Here is a 24220-nt window from a genome sequence, read left to right on the forward strand (position 1 = left end):
GCCGAAGAGCGCCGAGTGCATCGATTAGAAAAGCCACTTTTTTCCTCTTCCTCTCCATCCCCCGCGTCTAGTAGACTAGCTAGCTCGCTATTCGGCGTTCTTCTTCCTCTTTCTTTGCTTTTCCTTATTTAAGCAACATTGCTGACCACATAAACAAATCTAATTAATCGGTCCTCGTAGGGATATTTTCCCCCCCTTTTTAAAAAATAAATAAATAATGACGATGATGCGGGTGCGAGTTGTCATTCGTGCCCTTTCTTTATTCCTTACCTTCTCCCTCCACCCCCACCCGCCTCCTCCCCAGGAAAGAAAGCGGCGTGGGGGGGGGGAGGACCCGGAATAAATCACAGAATTCTGTCTGTATAAGGTGCGCTGTGATTAAAACTGCAGTGATTTATCTGCAAATTGCTTTTTTTAAAAAAACACACCACCCTGCAATTTTCCTTCCTTGGAAATGATGGGCTTTCTAAGGTTAGGTGCAAATTAGTTTCCCAGTTGAGACTATTTAAGGGTTGTGATGGTTGCGGGAGGAGGGGAGTTTAGACGCCCCGTTGGAGGAGGATGTAAGAATAAAATTTATCGTTTTTCATTTAAGCTAAGAGTAATTAAAGAAGCTCGCTCTTTCCTGGAATTCATGCTACACTGACATATATATTTTTTCCCCTCGACTCTCTGAGAAAACCATTTCCTTTCTTTGCTGTAAAGACGAGACGCTTTTGTCTGACAGGGGTAAAAGTAGCCGCTGTTTGCATTGCTCTGGGTGGCTTCTGGGTGGTGGGTCAAGAAGAATAGGCCCCGGTCTTCAAACTGCCCGGTGCGGCAGCGCTACGTTTATTCACAGGGAGCTGAAATGCTGTGCTCAATGGGGCAAAGGAGTTTTGGATTTTTTTTAGATGGGAGATCAGAACATAATCTCACAAGGAAACTTTATGCATTCACGCATATGCTTAAATTTCAGGCATCCGGGCTTAAACTTTGATTCAAAGCAACAAATCCTTTTTCCCCCAGAGTTCAGCTGCGATCCTAAATGTACTTGCTTCTACACTTCATGCTCGCGGTTCCAAGTGGTGGTTTGGATTATATCAGAGCAAACCCACTGCTTTCGGCAAAAGTAAATGTTGTGTCCGGAATTTCTTACACCTCCTGAGTTTATTTCACGCAGATTTGCTGGTGTTAACAATTCAGCAGTCCAGCTGGTGTGTTGTTGAGACGCTTAACTTGCTTACAGTTACACCAAACTTACGGTGCAATCCTATACATGTCTCCTCAGAAGTAAGGGCTATTGAGTTTAATGGAACTTACTGCCAGGTAAGTGTGTATAGGATTCCTTGCGCCCTAAATCAGACATCTAGCTCTGATAATTCTGGCATATATAGGCTATTCTATGCAGACTTTCCGGAGATCATGCTTTCCAGTGGAAAGTATAGTATTCACGCATAGGAGTAAAAAATACCGTGAGTATATATCTAATTTACACGTTTCTGGATTCCACAGGGTGATGCCTAATCATGCTTCTCTATCCTATAATCAAATTCCACAGGAAACATCCACTTTACTTGTGTCTTGTCCTTTTTGTATATTATTATTTTTAAAATCTCTGTTTTTTGTGTGTATCGACGGTATTGAAAAGTGGAATCCACGTGGGGATGTTAAAAATTTGCACGAAACTGAATTTTGCTATTTAAAAAGGGAGGCCCAGCCAATTAATTATCTGAAAAAGATTGGTCTCTGAAAGTTTAGCACTCGATGCCTCCAGTATCGGGAGGATGCTGTGGAAGTTTCATTGAAAAGAGTGGGGATTGTTTTGAAGTGATGTATTATTCACTTGAATGCTGTTAGCCATTTTTTTCATTTTCCAATTCTTTTTCCATTAGAATAATTGTGTGTGCTTCTTTTAGCTTTTCGGCCATAAACAATTCCCTCCTAGGCGATAGAACATAACAGTACACATTTCCGTGGCTTCCCTGCAAGTCGAGCATTTTCGCATGTCGGAGCACCCAGTCTGTATCCTAACAGGCTTAATAGCAACAACCACAAAACAGAGAGTTAAGAAGTGGTTCACGTAATTTTCCTACAAATTATTTAAAAGTTCACCGTTTGCCTGAACCACATGCAAAAGAAATCACATATTTTAAGCACCTTTTGAGAAGCACCCTTTTCCGTAACATATTGGAAAAGGGATTCAGTTTTATTTTATTTTTAATTAACTCATAATCCGGACTTGGAATAGTTTCCAGAACCACTCTGTCCAAGGTGTAAAGTCTGCAACCCCCCCCCCCAGAAAGCGTTAAATTCAAATATCTGGACATAATGAGATTAAAGAAAGGAGAAGAAAGGAGAGAACAAACTAGCAATACATATTCCAACCTCGAGTTTTAAAAGACGCTCCCATTTTCTAGGTGAGAAAATGGAAAGAGGCGGTTGTTTTCAAACTACATTTGGACAAGTGCACTCTGCAGCGCGACTGTCAAACTATTTACTAAGAAGGAAGGCCCACTATACGCCCCCCCCAAAAAAGTCTAAAGTGTGAGCTCAACCTTTCAAGTCAGTTCTGTTAATTCGGATACCAACTTCTCAAACCTGTTTTGCAATCCTGCCCTTTTACTGAGATCACACAAGCGCCACTGAGTTCAATGGAACTTAACTCCCAAGCGAATGTACATCGGATTGCAACCTAAGAGTTTCCCAGGTCCTGAAGAAGAGACTGGCCAGATTTTCCCAAATCATTTATGTATCTCAGATCATATACGAATCCATGTATTTTAGTTGTTGTTGTTTTTTGAAGAGCATTGATAATCCACCCCAGAGAGGAAATTACAAAAAAAAAAAACCAAAACGACATGAAGAATAGGAACCTAAAGCAAAATGCAGCAACAGCAATCTAATTCACGGCAAAATCACAACAGAAGCTTTAATCTCTCGGCATTTTACAGGAAAGGTTTCCCCTCTCTCCATATAACCCGAGCGCATCTCCAGGGTAAACTGATCTGACTGCTTCGTATCTTCCCGGAGCTGTCAGCCTCCCTTCGCATTTCCAAAAGGATGGCTGAATCCACCGCACCAAAACCCCCAATAAAGCAGAAAAGGTCTAGGGAATTTTTACCGGCAAAATTCCCTGAAATGGGGAGCCCCCGGCGCCTTGAGCGCTCCCAGCGTCCCAGGAATTAGCCAGAGACCTAACTTAGTACCATCGCGCAGGCAGGAATGGGAAGGAGACCAATATGTGTGTGTGTGTATATATACATCGCACAGCCTTGGGCGGTTTATTCGGAATTATACTCCGTTTCAAATCAGTGTTAAGTCTAGGATCGACGCGTAGGAAATGCAGACTGAGGGAGCGAGTGACAAGACATCCAAGGGACAAACACAGGCTGGGACAATTCTGATGGAGTTCACCTCTCTGCTGCTGTCTCTCCTCCCTCCCCGCAACCCTAAACGGGTCTCAATCGTACAGGGTTTAATTCAGGCTGCGGTTCTGGCTAGAAGCCCGCTTCGTCCCTGAGCTTCAAGGGCAAGCGCCGTCTTCCCAGGCGGGTTTAGGATTGGGCTGGCAACGTGTGAGCCGAGCAAAGCATTCCGCATTTTTATTTTTATTTTATCTAAAAGGCCCAAGGATCTAGCTGGTTGTTTGGCGGGGGTGGTGTGAAGAGCCGATCAAAGGAGCACTAATCTCTCCTTGGCATCGCGGCTGATTTGGTCCTTCGGCGAGCGAGGAGGCGAGCAAGCCAGCCGGCCAGCCCCGCGCTCTGGTAAAGAAGACGTTTGGGGGTAGCTTTCTCTCTTTTTCTCCTGCTCTTCTCCCCTCTCCGGAGCCAGCCGCCTTGTCATTTTTCCTGTAGCCCCTCCCCTGCAGATCCAGCCCCCTTTCTCTCCCCCCCCCTCGTGTTTAACTAACTCAGGACACTAGCGCAAGATCCACGCCTAATTAAATTAATTAGGGATTCTTGTCAATCCTGGATTAATGGCCGAGAGCAACCCCTGGCCACTGGATCTGGAAGAGGGGGGTGGGAGGAAGCTTAGGGAGGAGGAGGAGGAGGTCTCTCTTTCTATTTCCCTCCCCCCCCCGCTCGCTCTCCCTCCCTCCCTCCCCCTCCTTTCCCAGTTTGGCTCTTGTTCTCCTTGGTGGTGGTGCTGGGCTGCTCCAGGAGAAGGGGGTTCCTTCCCAGTTCCAAAGGGGAGGTAATTTGCTCCGAACAAGGGGCAGGCTTCGCAAAGTATAAATAGTGGGGACTTCAAGAGCTCCCAGCCCTATCAGATCTGAACTCTTGGCGGGGAGAATTGTCAAAGATCTTCGCGTTTTCACAAGCCCGCTCCAGTTGCGAGGCATCAGCTCCCCTTTAACTCTCCAGCCCCTCTGCGGCTTCTCTCTCTCTCCCCCCCCCCCCGCACCTTGCCCACACCCTCCCCCCTCTTTTCTCCCACCCCTCCTCCTCTTCTTCTTCTTCTTCCTCCTCCTCCCTAACCCCCTTGATGTGTTTCTTGGGGGGTTTGGAGCAGCTAGAGGAGGCAAGCGAGGGCGAGGAAAAAAGAGCCCAGCGCAGCGCCGGCGATGGAAGAACTTACCGCTTTTGTTTCCAAGTCGTTTGATCAGAAAGTGAAAGAGAAAAAGGAGCTCATCACCTACCGGGAGGTTCTGGAGAGCGGACCCGTCCGGGGAGCCAAGGAGTCCGGAGGATCCAGCGAGCCCGGCCGCGAGGACGGCAGCAGCCCCGCAGCTCGGGGGGCGGCCGGAGCAGGAGGTGGAGGAGGCGGCGGCGGCGCAGGTGGCCGGTCGCCGGTCCGAGAGCTGGACATGGGCGCCGTCGACAGGGCCAGGGACACGGGCACCCCCAAGCTCAGCGAAGGTAACGAGCCCTCCTCTGCCCAGCGGGTCGGGGGGCGCGCCTGGCAGGCTGGCTAGAGGCAGGGGACCGCGCGTAAAGAACCAGATGCTGGGAGTACTAGGGGGAGGGGGAGAATCGGGGGAAGGGTGCTTCCTGGGGTGGGCGGGGTGGGGACCATGTGTGTGGTTTGACTCCGAGGACCCCCACCACCACCACCCCAAATGCGCGCTGCTATGTCCGGTTGGACCTCAGCGGCGGGGGAACTTGCCAGGGAACGGATGGAGGAGGCAGAGCGCGCGCGTTGGCGTCCAGACGCGGAGCCGGCTGGTCTTCTCGACTGGGGGAAAGAGCCCCCTCCATTAATGTGGATGGATACTTTCTCTGGGCCGTTTCAAAGCGACCAGATTGTGAGAACACCGCAAGCCGGCCACCGCTTGACCGTAGGCTGCTAGTCCGGTCCTGATCGTCTGGGACCTGATAATGTGTGGCGCTTTTTTCCTGGCTGAACTCTAGCCATGTTTTGGGAATGTGGGCTTTTTTGTCCTTTCTCTCTTCCCAATCCCAAGGAAGGGAAGCTGTAAAATCACAAGCTCTCGCCCTCCTGGGTTAGGCAGACCATAGTTTGGCATGTGCATGTGTGTCTAGTTATATGCACAAATATTTCCTCCGTGAGTAAATGGGAAGAATAAAATCCTGATTGTCAGGCTTTGCGTTGAGCTGTTCTGGAAACGGTGACAGGTTTTTGAATCCAGGAGGTTATCCCTGTAATGGTTCTTCTCCCGTTTAAAGTAATTTACGCAGTGTAGTAGCCCAACGTATTGTAAATTAAGATGTGGCGACTATTTTGTTCCCAACTGAGCGAAAATAATATGTGGCCCCGACTTCTAGCTATCAAAATATTTAAGCAGATAATTAATTTGCTCCCGCTATGGAGACCCTTTCCTATTTGCAATGTAAAACGAGGGGGAGGGGATGTGGCACTGGAAACAAATGCGAAATAAAACGAATTTATTTCTGTTTAAGGTGGCTTAGAAACCTCCCTAAATATCATTAAAAGTTAGAAACGCAGTGGTTTATTTGTGAATGAAAGTATCAAATATTGGGCACACTAAAAGAAGGGAGCCTATATGGTACTTCTTTTTCTCCAAGTGCATTTCCTAGGAATAGTTATTTGAAAACAAACCATACACTTCTAAGTAGTTCTGCAGTGTTAGGAACTCTGCTAATAAGTAATGCTGAAATCCAAGCGAAGTGTTTCGCTTTTATTCTTCGAAGCTCTCGACCTCTTTAAGATTTTATACTGTACTGGTGTGTAGGGTGGTGGGGGAGAGGAAGAGGAATAAATGATAATGCGCTTTGCAAAAAACAACAACACCAAACCTCTCCTGTTTGCTTATCCAAAGATCCCCTCGGCTTTCAAGCATATTTGAATACCTGCGTGCGGTTTGAGGATGCAGATGTCATAGTCGAGGGAGGAGGGTTTATTTCAACTCTTTTGTTCAAGGAAAGTAGCTCTCTCTAGGTCGGAACTGAACAGCAGACATCATCCGGAAATGATTTTATAAACAAATTCTGAATATGATTAGAGACCAACGCAGCTCCAGTAAACAAACTTCGGCGTGGCGGTGGGCAAATACGTTCGGAGAGGGAAGGAAGGAAGCGGGGGAACCCGGTTTGTAGATTAGGAAAACCCCCGCAGTCTGAATGAACCGCGTCACGCCGCCACGTTTACACCGGGCCTAGTGTCCAAAGCGAAATGTGTGAAACGGTTGGTGCTGCGGAAGGACAGACGGGAAACGAGCAATACTTTAATCAACAGGCACGGCGTTCTGCACAGTAATATCAGGTCGGAAGGTCCCTGCCTCAAGGAGCCTACAATATATATTTTGACAGGGTGAAGGGGAAACAGACGGAGGTTTAGTGGGAGGAAGCAGGAGGGTGATCAAACTTTACGCACTCTTCTTAGTTCAAAAACAGTTGCTCCGATAACGATACCATTTAGGGAGCTCGTTCTCCACCTCCCTAGTAAATAAAGGCAAGGATGCCTTGACTTCCCCGCAAGCAGGAGGCTTCAAGAAGCCATAGCAGCGGCGGTCGCGCGTCAGATCCCCCATCGACACCTGCTGCTGTGATTTTGAAAAGGTGCCACTTGAAAGGCCACGCGGGTTTCACAGCAGCCAGCGCCAACGTCGAGAAGACGCGGAGCGTAAGGGCGCTGCAGTTCTATGGGATCTTGCCGGCGCTTTCAATGGGAGGCGTGCCGTGACCGGTGCGAGAGGGAGGAAGGGAGACCTTAAAGTCTTTGGGACTTCGGGGCGTGCGTATTCCGGACTTGTTTCGTGTTGTCCCGAACCGGAATTGGGGAAAAGAGGTCCCCCTCTCTCTCTTCCTCCTGAGAAGACGGTGGAGTTCTCAGGACAGACCTGCTGCCCCTTCCCAGACAGGTGTAGACTACGCATTGCTCGGAGCGTCTCTCCTAATAATAATAATAATAATAATAATAATAATAATAATAATAATAATAATAATATCGCTGTCAAAGACCAAGCTGACCGCTGTGCAGGAGGAGAGCCAGCTCTTGGGCAGATTTTTAAAGTCTTTCTAGACTTAAACTTAACACACACAAATAAATAAATAGGATGGACCTGCGTTCTGCGGTGGCTTTGGGAACTGCTGGTAGAAACCCCGGGCCCACCTCGATCAAACCGCGCAGGTCAGCGCCCTTAGAACTGAAGCAGGCGCCCGGGCCCGGGCAGGGCAAAACAAAAGTTGAGGAGGACAGGGGCTGGTCCTTTGGAAATAGAGAACTCTCTTCCCAATGACTAGGGTGGGCCTTCCTAGCCTGGAACAAGATCCAGGGCAAAACTATTCAGGGAAAGTCAGCAATCCCATAAAAGCACACTTGTAAGACTGCATGCTAAGACTTGTGAATACCTTTTTGAACTCAGTGTGGCTTTTAACTTCTGTGTAGAAGTACCTGGGATTGCGCTGTGGGAGCAGCGGTGATATATATGTGGGGGGTATAAATATAACGCATAAATGTAAGTCCCACTGGATTCAACGAGGCTTACACTTCCTAAGAAGTGCAGCCTCTAAGTTCCTCCTTTGATCGTCCAGGGGACCTGCTGCTGCTTTCCTTCTGGTGGGCCTGGGATCTGAAGCGAAGCCACGAGCGACCCGGGCCAGGCGGCGCCCTCGCGGGGCTCTGCTTGGGCCCTCCTTCGCTTCAGCCTCGCCACTGGGAAGAGAGGTGACCTTTGAGCGTTTCATTGATCCCTGCCACCGCTGCTCCTCCTCCTCCTCCCCCCCCCTTCTGCTTGACTTAAGGTAAAAACACAAGTGGGGGAAGGGCCAGAGCTCAGTGGCAGAGATTCTGCTTTGCATGTAGAAGGTCCCAGGTTCAATCCCCGGCGTCTCCAGGTAGGGCTGGTGAGAGAGATTCGCCGGCCTGAAACCGCAGAGAGCCGCTGCCAGCCAGTGCAGACAATCCTGAACTCTATGGACCAAGGCTCTGATATGGCATAAGGCAGTTTTTGTGTTTGTTGGAAACCCAGATCAGGCGCTGGCCTCGTGGTCCAGGGATGGTTGGGTAGTTGCTTTTTTGTTTTGTTTTGCTTGTGTGTCTCTGGTGGTGTTTTGGTTTTGCCTCTTTATTTTGTTGTTGTTGTTGCTCCGTCTCCAGTTTCCCCCGAGCTGAAGGACCGCAAAGAGGATGCCAAAGTGATGGAAGACGAAGGACAGACGAAAATCAAGCAGAGGAGAAGCCGGACCAATTTCACCCTGGAGCAGCTGAACGAGCTGGAGAGGCTCTTCGACGAGACCCATTACCCGGACGCTTTCATGAGAGAGGAGCTCAGCCAGAGGTTGGGTTTGTCCGAAGCTCGGGTGCAGGTAAGCATGGAAATCCTTTCGGCTTCTGCTGGGGAGGGGCTCCTCCACGAGGATCCTGGGAAGGGACCTTCATACGGACTAGCTGCCCTGGGAGCTGGCACGACTCCGGATTCATTCCCACTGCGCTCCGTTCTGAACCAAGAGGCTTAGGATCGCGCGCTGCATTGGCAAGCAAGTCACAAAGTGGACTTGCTTCCTCTTTCATGGATGGTTGGTAGCGGTAGGTTCGGATCCGGTGGGTGCCCTTCTTCTGCAAGCTTTTGCTTGGGGGGGGGGTGAATAGTATGGCGCTAGGAGAGGAAGGGGGCTTCCACCAAAAGGTTGTTCCTGGTCCTGAGTAGACAAGAGTGGCGAATCCGGAGTACAGCAGACCTTGTGTTGTAGTATCTGCGCGCTTTCGGCCTCATCCTAAATATACACCTATGAGTTGGGAGGAAAAGTCATTTCCTGGTGCGTTTTGCTTAGGGGCTGTTTCCATCTTCATAGATGAATTTTGCTTCCATAGTTCCGCCCACATCTAGATGTGCTGACCTCTCTTGTGTCCCATTTCTTCCGATTCTCCGCTTGCTATCTTTAGAACCATCCAGGTCTATGGTATTTTACAGTATCATTTTTTAACAAAAAGCAAAGGTCTCTGCCAGAAAGAGCTTACAATCTAAAACTGAAACAGTAGCTAGTGAGAAAAAATTGAGCCAATTGAGGAGAATGAACAGTGCTCAAAGTAGGCGTGTAAGTGTGGTTGGTAGTGTGCTTAAGTGCGGTCCACGTTTCTATGACTTCGGATAGCTAAGCTTTCCGTGTGGGGAAAAATACCGAGTCCATGTGTATTATATTCTCCTTCTGCCTTTAAACATTGATCCTAGCTCAGTTTCTTTTCTTTCTTTCTTTTTTAAAGTAGAAGGCGGATGTATGAATTAACTTTATAGAAGGGCTGACTAATAAACGAAATTGGGAGTTGCTAAAGTGTACACAGTTACAGTCCATTTACTTTTTTTAAAAGGGGAAGTAATTAAAAAAATCCCCCAGGGTCTCGGAAAAGGAACAGATACAGGCAGCGCGAGGCTTGGCTAATGCAGCCGGATTTCAAAGAGCTGTTTGGAGACCATCTTCCCCTTACACTGTCCAGAGATTGCTGGGGATCTTTGTCAAGCTGCCCCCGTCCCCCACCCCCAGAGGGGAAAAAAAGAGGCTCTGGTCCAGAAAAGTCAGGACTTGGGTCCAGAGGTAGAAGCGCGGCTCCAGCCAGAGGCCCGGAGACCCTTGTCCAGCGGGAGCGAGGGCGACCCGTCATTCCAGCGCCGTTTCCGCGGAAAACTGGGCCGCCTTTGTAGGAACACATGGAAAGCACTTCCAGGCCCCCCGAACATCTGCAGCCGGGAGGCTAAGCAGCGACTCCTGGCTTGTAACAGATACCTTCTCTCTCCCGCCCCCCTTCCTTCCATCTTTGTTGCTCGTAGGCTCTGCCATCTGCACCAAAACGGCTCTTCGGCTCTTAAAGGCTTTTTCTCTGCATCTTGTAATCGGATAAAGGCAGACACTGAACAGCCACGTTGTAGCAAAGGGGTGTGTGTGTGTGTGTGTGTGTGTGTGTGTGTGTGTGTGTGTGTGTGTAAGAGGGTTTGTGTGAGAGACAGTGCTGGGGGAGAGCAGAATTTTTGAAAGACATCGCAGCTTAAAGAAAAATATTTTTCCTTCTTTTTTATCTGCCTCTGCTTTTCTGATTTTATAAACACACACACACCACGCTATGGAGTGTGGCTGTATGTCCATATCTATATTATATATAGATTTCTATGTAGGCGGCGATACCTACGGAGGGAGATTTGCCTGACTCAACAAAAGAATAACCAGTGCCCACCATAATCCATACAGAATAACTTTCAGAGATTTGCATAAATTAAGGCCTCCTTCCTTTTAAATGGCCCCAGAAAACGCTTCGCTGTGATTTTGTTTCAAACTTTGCTTCCCAGTTCCCATTGGCAGATGGTGGGAAGGCGAGCCTGGAAGGCGGCAGGGGTATGGGCTGGAAGCTGAAATGAACGCCCCCCCTTTTCATTCTTCCCTAGCCATCTTTACTCGGAAGTAGACACCGTGGGTTTACTTTCGAGTAAGCACGCTCAGGCGCGCAATCTAACGGCGCGCTTTTCAAAGGTGTGTTGCTTTGTGAAAATGCACAGGATCGGACTGCGCGGTCGCGATCTCGTGCAAGTTCGTGTGGACCGGCTCCCAGGTCAGCGAGCGCGCAGCCCGATCTTGTTGCCTGGAAGAGGGACCGACTCTGCTCAGTGGGGCCTTCTGCTCGGAAAGCGCAACCAGGACCTCCGGCTGTCATAATTTTCAGGATCGGTTGGCATATCTTGCTTCCTTGGAAGGAAGCGCCATCGAAAGAAACGTCACACTGCGTGTGTCAGACTCCTGGGATGCTCGTTTGAATGTGGAAACGGACAGGATTCGTGCCTTGACAGTTTAAAGAATAAGATCCCAATCAGCTTTCACGTCCCTCGTTGCCCCTCCTCTCCTCCCCCGCCTTTAAAAGGGTCCGGAGGGAAGAAGGATCACATGATAGTGAGGACCTTTGAGATGGAAAACAGATCTCTCTCCCCAGCGCTTTCCCCCAATATATAAATCTGGGCTCAAGATTTTAAAGCACATTTAAATTACATTGATTTCAGTGGCAGAAATGTGAAACACACTCCCACTGAAATGAATGGGGCTGAAATAAGTGCCCGATCCTCTCCCCCTCCCCGGTTTACTCGGAGGCCAGTCCTTCTGAGTTCAATGGGACTTACTCCCTAGCAAGCAAACCTTATTGAACTCAGTGGGGCTTACATCTGCGTGGAAACGCATAGGGTCGGGCTGCCCAAGCACACCTGCCTGGCCCCAAGGCTGTAGGTACACCTCATATTCTCTCACTTAGGTTTTCAAACTTTTCCCCATTTCCAACTGCCAAAGTTATCTCCTTGCCTGGAGTGAAGCTCTCCCCCCCATCTCTTCCGATGGCAGCAAATTAGATTATCATAATAATGAGACAATTATTCCGCTTCTGTGTTACACTCCACTGCACAGAGGAACAGAGAATTTTCCAACTTCTTTGTAGTGAAGCTTTTATGACAGTAATTACCCCCCAAAAGTGAGTCATTAAACGCTTTGGTGTTTCGTTTTTCTTGAAGATAAAGCTAATTAATATTACAGGCTTTTAATGAGCGCATTCTTCTCGGGTCTTATTGCGCAAACATCTAAACCCCTTTATCACTAGTTTTTTTTTGTGTGGTGTGTGTGTCTCTGTGTGTTTTAGCATTAGATAGCACGGCGAGATGGAGGGGAGGGGGGGAGGCCTGGTGGGGATTCGGCTGGCGAAAGATGAAACGGGCCCCGAGAAAGTAATTGAGCAAGAACCAGAACAGGCGGCAACTGTCCATATACTAGAACTGCGCTCTTTTAAGTTCCGATTCTAAAGCGGGTAGGGAGGGAGCGATGCTCAGGCAAAGTTTAGGCGTTCGTCAGCTTCATCCCAGGCCCATCCTAGGCGCCTTCCTTGCCTTTGCAATGCTGGTGGTGCAATCTACTCCCGAGGGCCGGAGGGACATGCAACTGGCCCCTGGCATTGTAATATTTCCCATTCGTTTTAGCAAAACGACTCCTAAGTAAACTCTCCCTTCCCTGAAACGCAGTTTGGAATTATAATTAGCAACAAAATGGCCCTTCTATCCTAACCCAACGGGAACTAGCCAAATTTCGCCCATCTAACTCCCCTGCTTAACGAGAGCGATCCTATTCTTGTCTACTCAGAAGTAAGTCCTACTGTGAGTTCAGTGGGGTTTGCTTCCATGTCAGTGTGTATAGGATTTTAGCTCTTAACTGAAGATTAAGGGCTGTGCCTCACTTTTGCTCGGAAAGGGAGTGAGTTGAACTGATTTCAGTCATAACTCTTTCCAAGTAAGGCTGCACCTTGCACTCTGAGCACACCAGCTTGGATAAACTTCTATTGAAACGTGGGTTTTGCTTCGGAGTAAATATGCAAAGTTTCCAGAAGCATCTTTCTTTAGGATTCAAGCCTAAAATAGTAACTGTGAAAGAGGAAAGGGAGACTGATACAATGATGTTTTGGATTTGTTTTGGGTCGGAACTGAGGCGGGGAGAGAGAGAAGGCAAGGGAAATCAGAGAACTAGGTTGGAATTGCATGTGAAGATGCACAAAGTTACGGATTCAGTTACTGGCTTGTTTAATTGTGTGTTGAAGTTCTAGGGAACTACTTTTATATGAGCTAAAGAATTGAAATGTGGAGCACGTGTAGTCCAAGGAAGTTGATTACTGTAAATATCTGAAAACGAGACTCCCTCCCAAAACAGAGGAGACTCCATGTTGCAGCTCAAAATGGTCACTCTCAAACTATTCGAGAATTTGAAACTTGCAACACAAGTCATCCCAATTTCTACACTCCTCTGAACGCGAAACCCTTTGCTGTTTTCTCTTTAAAAAGTCGAAGCAAGATTTTGTCACCTCCCAACAGTTTACGTGACGCGCAGATGGCTGAAATCTGGCACGCACATAATCCAAAATTCTCTGGAGTGCAACATTTCGAAAGGGATACATTTGCTTCTCCCTAGAAACGGGGAGGGAGGGGGCTTGTTGATCCCCAAATCGTTAAGAAACTTCAATAAAACTGAAATCTGGTTATGTGGTTTACTAAACTTTCTGGATTACTATGTAAAGTTTTTTTTAAAATAATAATAAAGAAAAAAGGACATGTTTGTACCTAACAGTGTAATCCTATTCATGGCTACCCAGAAGCCAATCATACTTGGTTTCATGGGACTTTTCCCCAGGTAAGTGTGCGTAGGGTTGTCTCCTAAGTGTCCAATTTACTGGCGTGTTCAGAGGCAAACCGAAGAGGTCTCGCTTGCCCCTTTAATAGTAATACAGAAGAAAGAATTTCAGCGCCTGTGGCTTGTCATGCAGGCTGCAGCTATTAAAGGTGCATGCAAGACCCCCCTCCTCGTTCCCCTCTGGACACCCTGGTCAAAAGGGTGGGCCTAGATTATTTTAGGTCGCACGTGCAGTGCGGAGTTTCCAATAAGATTTGGATTCGGGAGACGAAGGCTCCCAGTAGGAGCCAGGAAGATAACGCTGCTGGGGTCATTGACTGGTTTTAAGCATGGCCAGAGAAATCACTGTGTGTAGATAAATAATGTAGATAGTTGCGGCTTTGTACTGAGCTCGCCTTCTTCCTGTCTGCGCAGGTATGGTTTCAGAACAGAAGAGCTAAATGCAGAAAGCAAGAAAACCAACTCCACAAAGGTAGGTGAATTTGATCAGCGGCGCGCGTAAACGGGTTCAAACGTTTCTGGCCCAGGGAATACAACCCTCCCCTTTAAATCCTAGGCTCTTGGGGGCCTCCTGTTGCCTCTCCCCCAAACCTCCAGGCTCTTCCTTGCCTAAGGCTGCACACTTACCTGGAAATAAGCCCCATTGGGCACAATACGCGCTGCCAACGCGCAAAGAGCCAAGGGAGCATTCCCAGCGAAGTGAAATAAAAAAATAGATGTCCTGTGCTTTTTAGCTCAGTTTCTGACCGATCCCTGCCTCTGTTCTTGCAGGAGTCCTCATAGGAGCAGCCAGCCAGTTTGAAGCGTGCCGGGTTGCCCCCTACGTGAACGTGGGCGCTTTAAGGATGCCTTTCCAGCAGGCAAGTACAAAGGGAGAATCCCGTGGGCGTCAGCCCCACAATGGTAGGAAGGGACACAAGATGGCCTTCCCGCAGGTGCCCCATTATCCCCCTCTCTCTCTAGTTGGTCAATCATATGCGCAAAAGGAATGTTTAAAAGTTGCCTTCCTGCGGGGGGGGGGGGGAGATTGGACACGTGTGTGTTTTGTCTGGGCACTGAACACTCCGATCCTGAGTGCATGTGCCGTGCAGTCCGACCCGGTCTCTGTGTGCTTTATCGGAAACAAGCTCCCGTTGAGCTCAGTGGGACTTGGCCAGCGCGTAATAAAGGCGCGCAGGGCTGCTGCTGCTGCAGCTTTTCTGCCGTTCGGTGCTGCAGATTTAAATGGTGGTACTGATTTAAAGGGGAATTAAGTCCCATTGGTCTCGAGGGAGCTTACTTCCCAGGAAGAGTGCTTAGGATCCGGAAAGTCCGAAATGTGCTGAGGCGGCATTTGTGCGTACCAGGGATCGGGAAGTGAATCTGGGCTTCCCATTAGATGCTCAGCGGATCTCGTTCATGCTTAGTATTTGGAAACGCCGTGGGGTTTCCTCTCTCGAAAGTGGCACGCAGGAAGTTATACAGTACCGAGTCAGATCATGAGTCCAGCTGGTTCAGGATTGTCTAAAACTGACTGGAAGTGACACAGAGATGGGTGTTCCCAGCAATACCTGGAGTTGGCAGGGATTGAAACTGGGAGCTTTGGCATGAAAAGCTCTACCACGGGGCTCTGGCAGAGGACCACAGCTTAAGGGCTCATTTAAGTCAGGTTCTCTCTCAACTCCTATGCATGTTTACTCAGAACTTAAGGTGTTTAATGTGGCTTATTGCCTAGTAAATTCACTTAGGGTGGCAGCCTCAGTGAGCCTGCCCAGCTCTCTGTAGGCTCCTGTGAATTCCTGAGCTTCCACCCAAATGAGAGGAATTGATTTTGATGGGTTTATCAATGCAAAAATACATAGGTGTGCATGACTATATGGTGTGTGCATTTATTTAATTCTACTAATACGATCAGTAGAGGAGTGGCCAGTTGTGGTGGTTTTCAGAAAACAAAAAAACTCCACAAGTTTTATGTGGCTTTATGAACTAGCACGCATGTAGTCTGGATTAATTTTAACAGGAGAGCCTGAGTCCTACAGATACCGCTTTTATTTCCCCCTTTTTAGAGTAGTGTCTATCTTTAGCAACCTACATTGGTAATGAAAAGCAAACCTTACAAGCCTGATGGTAAGGTAGCCCTGGCACGGTCAAGTCCTCTTCCAAAGCTTGTTATCCTCCTAACATTTTTTGGCCTTAAACTCCCACCAGGCCCAGCCAGTGTTGCCAACGGCCTCACACGATGGGAACTGTAGTCCACTCTGGCATAACTTCAACAGGCATAAACATTCCTAACTCAGCCCCTGAATTATGGTAATTACTTGGAAGTTATCTTCAGCTGATTTCAACAGAGCTTCCAAGTAATCTAATTAAGAATAAGTATGTTGAACCTCAAAACTCAGTGGGTTCTTCTTCCATAGCTTTCGTAGATTAATTGTCTTCTGTCCTAGAGAAGTTGCACATTTCAGGCTTATTGACCTCAGTGGTCAATCTTCTAATGGCTATGATATTGGTGCGCTCTAAATTGAAACTGCTCATCATTTGGTTGTAGACAAACAGCTGTCTCTTAAGCACTGGTCCGAGGCACATGAAACTCAGTGGGGCTAACATCTGACTAAACAGTGGCGTAGCGTGGGTTGTCAGCACCCGGGGCAAGGCAAGTAATTTGCGCCCCCTAACCCATGGATTTGCGCCCCCTAACCCTAACCCCCAGATGTTGTGCCCGGTGCGGCCGCCCCCCCTGCACCCCCCACGCTACGCCACTGTGACTAAACATGGGTGGGTCTGGGCTGCATGAGCCATGTGTAGGGTGAGAGACTCTCCCTTGCGAAACGAGGGTAAGGAAGGGAGAGAGAAGACTCTGCCGGCCGTCTGCATCCATGATAAATAAAAGCAGTGGCAACAATAGTTGTCTCAAACTGTGGATGGTGCTGGGGTTGATAAGGTGTGGGTAATAACACCATAAAGGTCATATGGGAGATGACTGAGAGCAACAGATGTGTACAGTCATTAGAGAGCTGAGAGGAAAGGAGCAAGATAAAGGAGGGGCCTCTGCACTGTCTTGATGCTATCAAGGCTGCAGTCTTGAAGTTCAGTGGCATTTAAGCAAACTGAATGTGTGCAGGATCCAAGGGCAGGTTAGCATCCACGGTGAATGCCTGTTTCTCCTTTTGCTCTGGGTTTTTTTTTTTAATTAAATGGACCTTAGGGCAGGATAATTACTTCACCTGTCTTCAGATGGTGTGGACAGATGAGCAAGCAAAAGTGTTTAGAAAAAAATGGTCAAAGCAGATGAGTGAACAAGCAAACTGGAAAAAAGGGCAATCAAGCCCATTCATTGGAAAGCAGGAGTCTGTGTTAAGTGTAGAGGGAGGAGAGAAAGAGAAGTGCAGCCAATTATCCTCTATTTTGCTTATGGTTGGTCAACTAGCATGCAAAACCAGCTGGCAGTAACCGCAAGCAGAAAACCAGAAGCAGTGGACACATGAGGGTACCTCTCAGCCATAGCCAAAGCAGCACTACTTATGAGTAGAGCCTGCAATAAGGTGCATGCTGCTTGCAGAAGGCACATGAAACTGGCAAGTTAATCAATGTAGGACATGGCCCAACTAGTCAGAACGTTCAGGGAGATTAGGAAGGAGCACCCATACTTACTGCATTTCACAAGGCCGTCCAGGAGAAATAGCTTGCATATTTAACCAAATCATCAACCGGATTGTCTGCTGTCTAGCCAACCAGAGAGGCTTAGTTTACAAGAGGAAATGTGCTAGGCAGGGATGGGGAACTTGTGGTCCTCCAGCAGTTGTTGGACTTCAGCTCCCATCAGTCTCAGCCGGTCAAGTAAACTCAGAAGAAAGGCGACCAGGGATTATGCATGCCAACGGTCAGAAGTGATGGGAGTTGTAGTCTAGTAACAACTGTCAGGCCACAGGTTCCCATCCCCGCGCTGGAGGATTATGCTTGCATGAAAGTAACATAATGTGACCTGGAAGTCTTTTGCGCAATCCCTAAAATATGGCAGTGAGGGGTAACACTCTGCACGTTTATAGGATGACGACTATCACTTGGCTCAGGGCTCAATGAGTCAAGGCTTAGACCTGTTATAATACAGGCCCCGCAACTGTGCTCAGAAGCAGTTTTTCCCCATTACTTGGGAACAACAGAAAGACCTCATACGCTTGGGATTAAGCCAGAGGTTTTCAACCTTTTTGAGTCCATGGCTCCCTTAACCAATTACAGTGGACACTCGTGTTGCGAACGTGATCCATGCAGGATGCATGTTTGCAACCCGTGGGTTGCGATTCGGAGCTTCTGTGCATGTGCAAAGCGCGATTTAGCACTTCTGCACATGTGCGACCGCCGAAACCTGGAAGTAAACCATTATGGTACTTCCAGGTTTCAGTGGTCCGCAACCCGAAAAAACGCAACCTGAAGTGTCTGTAACCCAAGGTATGACTGTACATTCTTTTTGTGGCACCCCTGTCTGGCAGAGCTAGCAGCCTCTCACCCTTTTTCAAACACCCTCCCTTGTGGAGTGCTCCCTCAACCTCCTCTCCCCTCTTTTTGGGGGTCCTCTGGGCAGCCGCTGCTGACACCCCAGTCTCTGAGCTCACCCCAAAGAGAGGTGCCTCCTTACGCCATCCCACGGGGGCCTGGGAAGATGATGCTCCCAGCCTTAGTGGCCCAACAGAGACTGGCCAAAGGTGAATGTGAGGCCAGCACCTTACCTTGGGAGGCAGCAGCGGCACCAGTGGGTGCTTCTGGGCCTGCTTGGTGGAAAGGCGCCCCTTCAGCACTGCGCACTCAGCTCCCAGGCAGGTCTTACACACAGCAAGCACAAGAAAGGCCAGCCTGGCCTCCCAATTGTCTGTCCATTACCAGCTGCAAGGGCTCGTGGACTGGCTGGCTGGGCTTCCTCGCCTGCTTGCTTGCTTACTCCAAGGCTGCCTCAGCTTCTAGCAACCAGCACTCCCTGGCCAGCCCCAGAGGCACCATTCGCCTGGGGATCTTGTAGTCAGGGCGCTGCAACAAACAGCTGTGCAAGCCTTTGGGAGGCAGAGATGCAAGAGGGCATCAGAGGAGGGGGGAAGGAAATAGGGATGGAGGCCAGTGCTGCCCCTGGCACTACTGACCATCACGCAAGGCACCCCAGGGGGCCATGGTTGAAAACCACTGGATTAAGCAATAAGTGTGTCTTTTTCAGAAATAGCCTCTCTTAAATAATCACTCAAGGACCTGGGGAAAAAAATCACAAATTGTGGTCTGGCTATAGGTAAAGGTAAAGTGACCCCTGACCATTAGGTCCAGTCGTGGCCGACTCTGGGGTTGCGGCGCTCATCTCACTTTATTGGCTGAGGGAGCCGGCGTACAGCTTCCGGGTCATGCAGCTAGCATGACTAAGCCGCTTCTGGCAAGCCAGAGCAGCGCACAGAAACGCCGTTTACCTTCCCGCCGGAGCAGTACCTATTTATCTACTTGCACTTTGACGTGCTTTCGAACTGCTACATTGGCAGGAGCCGGGACCGAGCAACGGGAGCTCACCCTGTCGTGGGGATTCGAACCGCCGACCTTCTGATCAGCAAGTCCTAGGCTCTGTGGCTATGCTGTGCTCTAATTCTAAAGCTGTGAGGGACTGGCTGTGATTACTTGGGTCCTAAGGATAGGCATTCTGCACATGTTCTGGGACTTTTGTTTTGACAAAGGCCAGATCTTTCAGGACTGTGATAGAAGTTCTAAAGCTGAGCTGTATACCTCAAATGCCGTTAACTGGCATTTCGTGAATATGATGACTTGGTTGTTTCAGTGCCAGCAATTAGGTTTTGGTTAGTTTTCTCCATTCATTCATTTGTTTGGAAACTGTCTGGTAGCTGGGGCGGTTGCCTTGCATAGAGAAGGGTCCGGGTTCAGTCCCCAGTATCTCCAGGTAGGGGTTGGGACAAACCCAGGCCTGGAGTCCCAGAGTGCTGCTGCCACTGCCCATTGTAAGGGTAGCCATCTATACAGAGATGGATTGGACCCATGGTCTGACTCGGTACAAGGCAGCTTCCTGTGGTGTTGTGTAAATGTAAGGCTTCGGTGCTAACGGATTAAATTCCATTGAACATTGCTGCTGGTTTTCTTCCCAGTAAGCATGCTGCACAATTCACAGAGTTATAGAATGGTAGCATTGGAAGGGACCGCGAGGGTCATCTAGCCCAATCCTCTGGCATGCAGGAATCTTTCGTCCAACGCGGGGCTCAAACCCGCAAGCCAGAGATTATGTGTCTCATCAACCCGAAATAAATCCATGCTGCAATCCTAGTTACATTTTGCTCAGTGAAAGTCCCACTCTTCCCAGTGGGCCTTACTATTAGGCACAAAGGGTTGTAGCCCTCAATCAGACTTGTGCGCACAAACCCTTCTCTCTCTCTTTTAAAGGCAGGTACTAAAAACACAGAGCCCAATCCTAAGCATTTTCAGTGCTCCATTTATGAGGAGTGACATCCTATGGCCTTTTACTATGTGGTGGGTTTTGTGGGGAGGGTGGTTATTGGGTTGTTGTTATTTTGATTATATATTTTGCAGTTTCATAATTTGATTTTGTGAAGTGCCCTGAGACCTCCTGGCAGTCTAGGGCGGTTATATAAATTCAACAAATAAAACAACACAATGAGGGGGAAGGTAGCAAAGGGGGATCGATGCAAGCCACAAACCCCGAAGGATCCCCTTCCTCAGTTAGTCAAACCATGCACCCCTTTAGTCTCTTCCCCACCCTGCTAAAAACAAGAAGTAGCTGAGGGTGGCACTGAAAGTGTATTCAGAAGTCAAGTCTCCATGCGTTCCGCGGGCCTTTCCCCCTGCCAAGTGGGCTGAGGCGGCTTGGAGCCCTGGAGGCTGTGGGGAGGGTTTGAGATGGCGGTCGTCCTAACACTATTGTCTCCCCCCCCCTTTCCCCTCTCGTTGCCCCTTTCAGGACAGTCATTGCAACGTGACGCCCTTGTCCTTTCAGGTGCAGGCGCAGCTGCAGCTCGACAGCGCCGTGGCGCACGCGCACCACCACCTCCACCCGCACCTGGCCGCGCACGCGCCCTACATGATGTTCCCGGCGCCGCCTTTCGGGCTCCCTCTGGCCACGCTGGCCGCCGAGTCCGCCTCGGCCGCTTCGGTGGTGGCGGCGGCCGCGGCGGCCAAGACCACCAGCAAGAACTCCAGCATCGCGGACCTCAGACTCAAAGCCAAAAAGCACGCGGCCGCCCTGGGCCTGTGACTCTTCCTGCAGCCGCCGCAGCCGCAGCCGGGACACGTTGCAATCCCAGCGCGCGCGTACGCAGAAGACTGCCCGCCTCTTCCTCCTCCCTCCGCGGCCAGCTCTCCTCTACTGAGGCCGACACGGAGCCGGAGGAAGGGCTTTTCCACAGCCACCGCCACCCCCCACTTTCTGTCTTGGTCCTGCGCGACTTAAAATGTGAAAGACGAAAGAAGCACGAGACGTTCCCCGGAACGAAACAACTCTCTCTATATTATAGACCCAAGGCGATGAACAAATAAAAGGAACAATGTGGTTTTTTTTCCCCTTTTGAAATGGAGGGAGGGGAAGAGCTCCCTTCTACTACTGCTAATAATATAATAAGAATACTAAGGAGGAGAAGAAAACGTAGAGCTTGCTCAGAAACTGGCGGGAAGATATATACTTATTTAAAAGAATTAGATGAAATAGACGCGCAGCTGGGAAGTTCACAGGTTTTGAAACTGACCTTTTTCTGCGAAGATCACTTTAATACGAGAAATTTGATAAGAGAGGCGGGCCTCCTTCCACGTTGCATCAGATACTTGAGTTTTAACAGCCACAGTCTGGAAACGGAGATGAGAAGGAAAGAAGAATTTAAAAATTGGGGGTAGGGGCGGTGGGGGGTGGGCGGTGAATTTTTTTTATATATATAAAAAATGTGTGTGCGTGTGTGTGAAAGAGAGAGAAAGAGAGACAGACAGACGGTTATTTCTCTGCCAATTTCTAATGGGAAAAGTGAGTGACCGGGACTCTTCTTCTACTCGTGGAGTTCCGGGTCTGCATGTATTTGTTTGCTTTTATTTTTATTTGTTCTTGGCGTCCCTTCGGATCATTTGCACTTCACCTCGATCAGAACCACCACCACAAAAAAATAAAAACCCACACAAAACGAAGCCAAGTCTCTGGATCCCCCAAGAGAGAGATTTTAACCCAAGGCCCCGATCCGGAGAAACCAGCCTTCTGACCTTATGCATAGCCTAAGCTCCTCGAAATCACTGCGGGGACAGGATTGTAGCCTCAAGTAAGCACTGAAGCTTACACTCCACTCTGCAAGGGAAGATAAAACTTCCACTGAGCACAAGGGCTTACTTTCAAGTAAGAAGGCGCCCCCCCCAAAAAAACAACCCCCTTTTTGGGCTCAGCAGTCGAGCCCGATGAGGTCTGGAGATTTCGAAAGTTTGGTGATGGCATCTTGGTCGGTCTTCATCACAAAAAAAGCTATTACCATCCTGGTAGAATTTTGAATGCCTTCCACACTTAATGGACCATCTCAGCTGCTTCTGTTTTCCAAGCCGAGCAGAGGAGACTCCACCTCGCATCAAAATCAATAGTCAGTCGCGACTGACATAAATTCTATTGATTTCGATGGAATTGATGCGCGACTAACTGTATCCGGATCGGGGCTTCCAGCTTTTAAAATTTTTTTTATTTAAGGGTGTGTTTAGAGGGGAAAAAACCACCACTATCTGATTTCCAACCCTAATAAGTAAGGAAACAAATAGCAGTTTGTTTTCTCCCTCCCCATCCAAGATAAAGATTGTATTGCACCCACGAGCAGCCGCAATGCCCCGTCCCAATAACGACAGGAAGTCTATGGAGCGCACGCATATATTTTTTTGAAAAGGATACAGGCCGAAGTGTTCCTTCGGGCTGCGATAGCTCGTGGCTTGATAGTTCTGTCCAAACTTCCCATCTGATTTCATAAAGGTGTACCCATTCCCGTAATCTTGTGATATTATATATCTATATATATTTTCCTTTCCGAAAGGCTTATATAGCTATAATCTGGGCTGGTGGAGGGGAGGGGGAAGGAGAAGGAACTACGGAGTAGCCGGGTACCTTCATCCGCTGAAAGCCTTCCAGAGCTGAGGGCACTTTTTGCCAAGAAAATGGGGGGGGGGAGGGGAAAGAGGAGGAGAAGGAGGAAGAGGAAGAGGAGGAAGACCTCGTCGCAAGTCGAACTCTGCTAGGAACAGAGATTTGTAATTATTTGTTCTCCATGAAAACAGAAAAACAAAAAAAAGTTATTTATATTGACCGTATTTTTTCTAGAGTATTTTAAGTTATTGAGGAGGAGGAAAGAAGAAGGGGGTGGGGAGGGGGGGGAAGGAGGAGAAAAGCCGGAGAAAAATATGCTGTTACTTTCCATTTACATGTTGTTGTCCGCACGATCTATTTTGTTCCACTCAGGTTTGCTCCGCTTTTGATTCATTCATTGTTGACGTCACGATTTTCAATAAGTGCCAAGTTATGAATTAAGACACTTTGCAATCTATTGAATGGAAAAAGAAAGAAAGAGAGAGTAAAGTTTTAGCTGATGGTTTCGCATAACTTCTGTTCGTGGTTCCAATTAAATCAGTAGTGCCATTCTACCTATCTTTATTTCCACCCTTTCTGCCCCCCCTTTGGTTCTTTCTTTCTTTCTCTCTTTTCTCTTTTCTCTGTGCGTGTTTAAATCCTCACGGAGTTTGCAGGTTTCTCTCTGCATATTTTAAAGGGCAAACTAATCTATCAAACACGAACGGCTTAGTAGTCCTTCATGCCTTTAGTCCCTTTTATTTCCACTCTAGAAATTTGGTTTAGTATACAGTTTGGTTTAGTATACAGTCTCATCTGAATGCCTATATATATAGGCATTCAGATAAGATATATATATATTTGAAGAGCGATGGGAATAATGATTTCACATCTCAATTTAGTCTTCATATAATCTAGAAGAGAGAGTACAATCCAGCGCACGTCTACTCAGAAGGAAATCCGACTGATTGCAATGAGGCTTACTCCCCAGAAACTGTAGTAGATAGGTAGCCGTGTTGGTCTGCCATAGTCAAAATAAAAAAATTCCTTCCAGTAGCACCTTAAAGACCAACCCCAGAAACTGTGCCTAGAATTTCCAGTTTTTACCTGGGAGTAAATCCCATTGAATTCCGTGGGGTTTATCTCTGAGTAGGCAACCGTAGGATTGTGCGGCAAGCCTTTTAGACCATTCACAGTTTCTCTCACATGGCGCAATTGGGGCAAACGTGCAATAAATTGGGCAGTTTTCGGATTAATAGACCGTTATGAATCGGCGCAGGGGGGTGGGTTTACATTGCTCCTAATCTCACTGACCGTGCAGTCCTACACATGTCTACTCAGAAGTAAGCTTGAGGCCTCCGGACTTACTCATAAGTAAGTCTGAAGCAAGTTAAATGTATAGAATAGCAGCCTTAATGTACGAATAAAGGTTTCACTGAAATTTGCTCTGGGGCAGCTCTAAGCAGTACTTATTCTGTACCACCCTGAACTCACTTTCTGGGGAATAAGAAACCCCATTGGGTTCAATCACTGGCACTTGCTTTTGAGTAGAAACGGGCAACGGGATCGGGCCCCAAAATGTTTACTCTGAAATAATACCCACCGTATTAATTAAGACTTAACGAAATGCTAAACGTTG

At 48.3% G+C, this 24220-nt stretch overlaps 1 protein-coding gene across 1 annotated transcript; it reads left to right on the forward strand.

Moving 5' to 3' along the window:
• Nucleotides 1-4405: 4405 nt before the first annotated feature.
• Nucleotides 4406-21887, forward strand: SHOX2 (SHOX homeobox 2). The gene is made up of 5 exons (XM_081191088.1): nt 4406-4844; nt 8506-8714; nt 13956-14013; nt 14313-14401; nt 20470-21887. The coding sequence occupies exons 1-5, from the start codon at nt 4550-4552 to the stop codon at nt 20761-20763; spliced, it is 945 nt and encodes a 314-aa protein (XP_081047214.1). The 5' UTR covers nt 4406-4549; the 3' UTR covers nt 20764-21887.
• Nucleotides 21888-24220: the final 2333 nt, after the last annotated feature.

This window comes from Podarcis bocagei (genome assembly GCF_964188305.1).
Source record: "Podarcis bocagei genome assembly, chromosome: 4".
NCBI lineage: Eukaryota > Metazoa > Chordata > Lepidosauria > Squamata > Lacertidae > Podarcis > Podarcis bocagei.

Coding starts and splice junctions, on each gene's coding strand:
- SHOX2 (XM_081191088.1), top strand. CDS start 4,550: ATGGAAGAACTTACCGCTTTTGTTTCCAAGTCGTTTGATCAGAAAGTG. Junction 4,845..8,505: donor CACCCCCAAGCTCAGCGAAG/GTAACGAGCCCT, acceptor CTCCGTCTCCAG/TTTCCCCCGAGCTGAAGGAC. Junction 8,715..13,955: donor TGTCCGAAGCTCGGGTGCAG/GTAAGCATGGAA, acceptor CTGTCTGCGCAG/GTATGGTTTCAGAACAGAAG.